General features: G+C 49.4%; 1 protein-coding gene across 1 annotated transcript; it reads right to left on the bottom strand.

The window, feature by feature from the left end:
* Positions 1-931: 931 nt before the first annotated feature.
* LOC144118520 (uncharacterized) lies at positions 932-5,034 on the bottom strand. The gene is made up of 2 exons (XM_077651442.1): positions 4,658-5,034; positions 932-1,189 (listed from the first exon to the last, which is right to left on the bottom strand). Exons 1-2 carry the CDS (start codon positions 4,937-4,939, stop codon positions 944-946), a joined length of 528 nt encoding a protein of 175 aa, XP_077507568.1. The 5' UTR covers positions 4,940-5,034; the 3' UTR covers positions 932-943.
* Between the last annotated feature and the right edge of the window lie 2,393 nt (positions 5,035-7,427).

The raw sequence follows: 7,427 nt of genomic DNA, 5'->3' as shown, positions 1-7,427 counted from the left end.
CACTGAGCCACCGCGGCGGGCCGATTAATCCTGAAGCGTGTAACCGTTTTGCGCAGGAGAAAAGAGGCGAGTTAATTTGCAAGTTTCTCGGTTTATCTTGCTTGGTTGCTCCTCGTATTCATACAGCCAGCATTACCATCGTCCTTTCCGGCTTTATATGCTACCTGTAGTAGGGCTTGAAGGTACTGCGGATGTATGATTTTTGTAATGATTAAAATCTGAGGAGTGGAAACGCAGAGCGCTCAGACGACAATTCCCCAACCGAGTGTGTCCCAATATCCAGCACTTTATATTCCTCATATTCTGCAATACGTCGGTCATGACAGGAATTGGAGCCGAGCCACAGAGGGCACAAAGATTTCCAGTTGGGTGGCAACCAACCGCACATTGCACCACGCAGCTCTTCATGCACAGTGCGCAACGTAGCTTTCCATATCCGCATTGTGCGCAAAAACCCGTTACGGGCCTTTTTTTTCTCCGGGGCAAGGTTTACTAAAATGCCTACTTTCTGAGTACTTCCCCCCAAAGTAACGACGTACCAGCCCAGGTGAAAGGTTCTACTCTAATCTTCTGGTTATAATAGGTGAAACACCCTTTATATCGCTCATATTGCGCACTAAAGTTTTCATGCTACCGGGGGTTGCGACCCACGAAGGAACAGATTTTCAGTTAGGTGGCAGACAGTCGCAGAGTGCACCACGTGTCTCACCATGAAGCCTGCATTACATCGAAACTACAGGAGAAGCTCTGCCGATAGCACCTCACCAACACAGATCGAATGCAGGTGTCGGGGAAAGCTTTTGCGAACATTTCGTGTTTCACGTTCCTGCACGAAAAACTGTCCTCAACACAAGCAGCTCTTCAAGAAAAATATCTTACTGATTGTAGGGCATCATGATTTATTTACCTGCTCGCCCAGCGCAGTCCCGGAAAGCACCTCCTGTCAGGGTGAACGACGTGCGGGAGATCCTGCGCCGCCAATGACAGCTTCCTTGGATGCGCGTTGCGCGGCCCACAGCACTTGGCGAAGATGAAGCGCCTCGCGGAGCTCGAGACACGTGACGCCAGGACGCGGCGCTGGACGTGCAAATCGCCTGTCCCCCGAGAAGGCGTCTTGGTCCGAGCACGTGAAGCTCGTCGCGGGGCTGGTGTCGGCGGCATTGGCGCCAGCAGTACGTCGTTGAGGCAGCTAGAACAGTGAAGTAAAAAGGGAAAGCTCAGTAAGCGTATAACGGCAAGAAACGTTGACTTCGGACTAGACAAGGGCAGAAAGAGTGTTTTGCAAAATTTCCCCATGTTCTCCTGAATTAAGCCTCAGGTCGAATCAGGATTAGTTAACCAAGATGCAGCTTGAATTCAGAGCTTATGCTTTGTGCCGGAGACAAATACGGTGCTGCGTCCCAGCGCGCGTATAGAAAAGAATGGTGATTATGGTTGTGAAATGTTATGGTGCAGGGCTAAAGAGTGCCACACACAAGCTGCTTTCGTCTGCTCAAGTTGGGGTCAAAAACCAATTCCCGAAGGATTTCACCGCCCCCCCCCTCCTAAAGAGAAAGAGAGCTCCATGCCAAGGGAAACATTGTGTCTATTGTATCACCGGTGGGTACCGGCGGCACTGGAGATCGCACGCCTCAACCGCCGCACGCGAGACGGATGCTCAAAGCACAAGGCCACCGCTACGGTATGGCTTAGGATATAAAAATGCTGCCAAACTCTATTGGTACTTCACTATATAGAGTCTGAAGAAATTGCATCAATTTGTCCGCACAAATTACCCTCCTAATTATACCACAAAGTGCGCTATGAGGGGCTTCAAAGTAATCTAGACCGCAAGAAAAGTAAATATTACCGCAATAAATTTCTAAATCTCTCTCGCCGCCACGGTGGCATAGTTGTTCTTTAGCTCGGCAGCTGACTCGAAAAGACACGGCTGCAAAAGCGGTCACTGCGGTCGCATTTCGGTGGAAGCGAAATGCTCGTGGTCCGTGTACTGTGCGATTTCGGTGCGCAATAAAGATACCCAAGTGGTCGAAATTATCTGTAGCCTTCCACTACAGCGTTTCTAATAGCATCAGTCATTTTGCAACGTTATACTCTATAAAATAGTTATGATTTAAGGGTGTTTAACGTTCCAAAGCCACGGCCACCACCGCCATGTACAACGAAATGCGATTGAGCTATGCACTGACGCAGAGAGCCAGTTATGCGCCTTTCCTTCCTCAAAATCAACGGAGTCTGTTAGGAACCCGACCACGGCGGCAGCGTTTCTACAGAGGCGAAACGCAAAGCGCCCGTGTGCTGTGCGATGGCAGTGCACGTTAAAGACCCCCAGTAATAATAATAATAATTGGTTTTTGGGGGAAAGGAAATGGCGCAGTATCTGTCTCATATATCGTTGGACAGCTGAACCGCGCCGTAAGGGAAGGGATGAAGGAGGGAGTGAAAGAAGAAAGAGAAATAGGTGCCGTAGTGGAGGGCTCCGGCATAATTTCGGCCACCTGGGGATCTTTAACGTGCACTGACATCGCACAGCACACGGGCGCCTTAGCGTTTTGCCTCCATAAAAACGCAGCCGCCGCGGTCGGGTTCGAACCCGGGAACTCCGGATCAGTCCCCAGGTGATCAAAATTACTCCTGAGCCCTCCACTGCGTCACCTCGTTTTCCTTTTCTTTTCTCACTCCCTCCTTTATCCGGTCTTTTACAGCGCGGTTCGCCAAAATTCCGGCAATACTACGCCGTTAAAAAGAATTCCATGATTTTGGCTTGAATTCCGCACTAAATGTTGCCGGAATAGCGGTGCTGCAGAACGCCGCCCGCACAGGCCGCACTAGAAGGAATGCGACGGCCATTAACAGTGGTATCACACGGCCATACAAAGCGCCTCCTCGAGGGCGCTGACTCCTAGGGGCTGCCGGGAAACATTGTCGCGACAACATGCAATTCATATTTGCAGAACGTCAGGAAGCCCCGCCGCGGTGGCTCAGTGGTTAGGGCGCTCGACTACTGATCCGGAGTTCCCGGGTTCGAACCCGACCGCGGCGGCTGCGTTTTTATGGAGGAAAAACGCTAAGGCGCCCGTGTGCTATGCGATGTCAGTGCACGTTAAAGATCCCCAGGTGGTCGAAATTATGCCGGAGCCCTCCACTACGGCACCTATTCTTCCTTTCTTCTATCACTCCCTCCTTTATCCCTTCCCTTACGGCGCGGTTCAGGTGTCCAAAGATATATGAGACAGATACTGCGCCATTTTCCTTTCCCCAAAAACCAATTATTATTATTAACGTCTGGAAAAACCACGAATCCCGCAATTTTCTTTATGGCAGGTGCACAGCAAATGCACGGTTTGTATTCCTCGCTTTCGAATATTCCTGGCAAGAGACCGTTTGCTGAACTGTTGATTTTTTTTAACTGATACTAAACAAAAGATATAGTAAAGAACTTTCATTTGAAGTGGTATAGATGGCCTAGCGGGGCAGTTCGTTGCTTCTGCGTACATTAAAGGGGGGGGGGGGGCACTGCGCTAACAGACGCGGACTACAAAAGAGGGCAGTGGACGGAAATTTGAAGGGTTTAGATGTCTAAAAGTAATAAGGTCTACGAGTTGTAAACGATTAATGAAGGACTTGGGCATGGCACTGATATTCGTGGCTCACGTCAGAAGGAATTCGTGCCGCGTTTATTAGGAAGTTCAGACTTCTTGAGAATTATATTCCTGGTTGCAGTTACAGATTTGGAGCTGCGCGGTAAATAAATTTTAACGTCATATTTTGCTCTGCCTTCGAGCGCTGCCAATAACGGCTTCCCAGCACGCTGACCAAATCGCAATGCAGAGGAGCCCACGCAGTTCGCCACACACCTTGAACCTCCACATATCTACAACAAAAGGACATCTGTCTGTTATGCATGAATACAGAAGATTTAAGAAGAACGCTCCAATGAATCATCGGTGGAATGCGGCACGGCATACTATAATATGTTATAATGCGATATTTCGATGGTCTGTGGGGCCTTACAGCCCAGAGCTACACATACGCTGTTTTTGATGGTTCTGGACTAATTTGCGTCACGTGGCGTTATTTACCTTACGATGGCTTCGCACAGCACGCGAGCGTCTTTGCATAGCTGATATCGAAATTCGGCTGCCGTCGCCGGGATTCCCTCCCGCATTCTCGTGCGCATAACGGAACGCCGCACCTCTAAGCGACCGCGGGGGGTGCTAAATATCGTCGGAGCGAGCAGAAAATTCTTCCAATGTGTTCACGCTGCATCATTGAACCGTTTGCCTCAAAATGCAGAAAGCAATTTTTCGATTTTAGCTAAGCGGCTTAAAGCTAAAGCTTATTGGCATTAACGACAGGGAAGCCTAAAGCGGCAAGCCCATTTTGTCTAGTTTCCCGTGTTGTCTTATTCAGTGTAAAGCCTGCGTTGGTTTTGAGGAAAGGAAATCAAAGGACACTAGTCACGCTTCGAGGTACTTAGCGTTGGTATCAACCTAGAAAAACGCCCTGCGCGCAACACCGCCGCGTTCTACCTACTGAATTGCTTCTAATAATTGAATTGTACAAAAGCTACTACCATTTTCTCGGTAGAAAATGCGCGCAACACTAGAGGCGTTTCTAGGAACCTCGTACACTAAGCATGGCACGTGTTCCTTACCTGAAAGCGCCCATGTAACTCGGACAACTGCAGGTGCGAAGCCTTCTTGGTGTCCTCGGAATCCCCATAGGACGCTCCCAGTGGTGCGTGCTGCGGAGGCTGCCCCATCTCGCTGAGTTGCGTCCTCTCAAGGACATTCAGGCGCTGGAAGCCCGGGCGCTGCTCCCGCTGTGCGAAGCGTGTGCCGGCCCCGGAGGTTTCCAGGTCGAAGCTCCAGGTACTCGCCGTGGTGTCGCAGCTGCGTAAAAGGCTCCCACCGTCCTCGGTGCTGAACGCTGGCATGTCCCGGTGCGCTCGAGTTCGAGTGCGCGTCCACCTGAGCCCGAGCACGGTAGGGTTGCCTCGGAAGCCTAAAGAGCGGTTGCCCTCGTTCGGTGTACTTCAGCAGCGTTTCTGCTGGTCGCAGCGTCCGATGGCGCACGTGCCACGTTCGGAACAGCTCGTGATGCGTCGGGCGTGAAGGAGCTGCTGCTGCTGATGATGATGTCCTCAGGCTTGATCACTGATCTCCACCTAGTGGAGATCAGTGGTCTTAATGGCGCATACCCGCGGCGGGGAATTTGCCAGGGTGCATATTTTGCGTTCTGCTTCATTTTTTTATTCGAACTTGGGAACTCCCAACGTAACGAGTGTTTCTACCGGAAAATCACTCGAGTAGTAGAAGGATAATTAATTTACTGTCTTCTCGTTGGAAGAAGTAAAGAGAATGGCGAGCGACTGAGTAATATTATGACTGGAATGAATAGAAACAGCGTTAGAATATCAACGAAGAGGTAAAGGTGATAAATTTGTTCTAAGCGAGGCCCTGCTGGCGACATTCGTCCAATAACAGTTCTTTCCTTGCGGAAGCTGCTATGATAAAAATATCGTTATCCAATGTTGACATTATAAGCCGGGAAATTTTTCAACTTTTTTAAATTTCCAAAGAAAACAGTCGCCAAATATAAGAAATATCAATCAGTAATATCCATGAATTGCCGCACGATTAATGAATCCCGCTATTTCAATAGGATCACTATTGTTGCTTGACAGTTTCTATCATTGTTCACATATTTATAGGCAGAATCATATTTCGAAAGCATATATTTCTATGCTTTTGCAGCGTTCAAGCTTGCATAACGAATACAGAAAAAGAGCGTAAACCGAGCCCCCGCAGAAATTATGATGATGATGACGGCCTCTGGAAGCGAATTTGTCAGTCTTGAAAGAGCCCCAGGTGGTCGAAATTATTCCGGAGCCCTCCACTACGCCACCTCTCTCTTCGCTTCTTCTTTCACTCTTTCCTTTACCTCTTCCCTTACGGCGCCGTTTAGATGTAAAATGATATATGAGACAGATACTGCGACATTTCCTTTCCCCCCAAAAAAATTTAAAAACAGGCTTGAAAAAAACAGTCATCTTTGTTTATTACGACGCCTGGCTGAATATGGGGCGACGTGGCTTCTCGCAAAGATTTCTAAATATAATTTAAAGCCATTCGCGATAGACTGGAACCTGGCAGTTATCGAGAGCGAAGCCCAATATGTAGAGTGTGCTAGCAGTGACGCCGTCACCCGAATGATTTCTGCGAAAATCAGTTAAAATATGAAAATTGGGTTTTAAGGAAGGGGAATCCCGCAGTATTTGTCACACGGACACGCGAGCCGTGCCGTAGGGGAACTGATGAAGGAAGGACTCCAAGAAAGGAAGGAAGATGTCGTAGTTGAGGGCTCCGGGATAATTTCGACCACCTGTGTATATCTAACCTGCTCTGACATCGCACAGCAGAGTGGCGCCAGAGCGTTTTGCTCCATCGAAACGCTGCCGCCGCGGTCGGGTTGGAACCCGGGTACACCGGATCAGTAGCCGAGCGCCCTAAATACTGAACCACCGCAGCGGGTAATGAAAATCAGTCGCGGAAAAAGAATATGAAAATTAGTGTTTGAGGGAAGGAAATGCAGCAGCAACTGTCTCACATATCTCGGTGGACACCCGAACAGGGCCGTAAGTTGAGATATGGTGAGAGTGAAAGAAGGAAATGAAGATGGAGGCAACAGTGGAAGGCTCCGGAATAATTTAATGGTGGTGGTAGGGTTTTTTATTAAAATAATAGGAAAAAGGAAGGAAAAGATTTTTGCTAGCCGCGGCATCTGCCATCGATACTGAAACACCTGAGCTGGGGCATCGGAAATAAAGGATAGCAGGCAGAATGGAGAAATGAAGTGAAAGAGGTGAGGGTACAGTAGAGAGGATAGGGGAGAAGTAATATATACAACCTATTTAAACAATAAGAAAGGTGTCCAGGTTTTGCGCGTGATTAGTTCATGTTGGAGGAAGTAAAACGCGCACAGCATTGTGTTGGTTACAACTGGTGTGGGCGTCCAGTTATTAATCGTTCAAGGTAGAACTCGCGGAGCGTTCGGTCACAGCGTGTAACTGCCTGACGGAGAACAGACGGGACGTCAAGCTCGTGTGTTCGAGGAATGCACAGAGGCTCACCAAAGTTCGCTCACGAGTGCGCGCACTGCCCTGCGGCCACGTCTTGATGGAGTCTGGTAGTATGCCCTGCGCCCTATAGGCCGCGAGCATATCGCGACGAGCATCGGCGAACGCGGCACAGTGAAGGAGCAGGCGTTCTAGTGTTTCCTCTGCACCGCATCCGTCAAACGCGTCACTCGTCGCGATTCCGTGACTTTCCCGTCGTTCCCCGGGCCACAAGCAGCCAATGCGCGCGCGGAGGATCATTACACGTTGTGACCGTGTAATTTCGCGACAGCCGGTGATACTGTCG

The sequence above is a fragment of the Amblyomma americanum genome, chromosome 2 (assembly GCF_052857255.1).
Source record: "Amblyomma americanum isolate KBUSLIRL-KWMA chromosome 2, ASM5285725v1, whole genome shotgun sequence".
In the NCBI taxonomy this organism is placed as follows: domain Eukaryota; kingdom Metazoa; phylum Arthropoda; class Arachnida; order Ixodida; family Ixodidae; genus Amblyomma; species Amblyomma americanum.
Note: the sequence above shows the minus strand (reverse complement) of the source record. Positions and strands in the feature narration are given on the sequence as shown.

Excerpts from the sequence above, each read along its gene's own strand:
- LOC144118520 (XM_077651442.1), bottom strand. The coding sequence starts at position 4,939 with ATGCCAGCGTTCAGCACCGAGGACGGTGGGAGCCTTTTACGCAGCTGC. Across the intron at positions 1,190-4,657 it reads AGTTACATGGGCGCTTTCAG|CTGCCTCAACGACGTACTGC; the intron begins GTAAGGAACACG and ends TCACTGTTCTAG.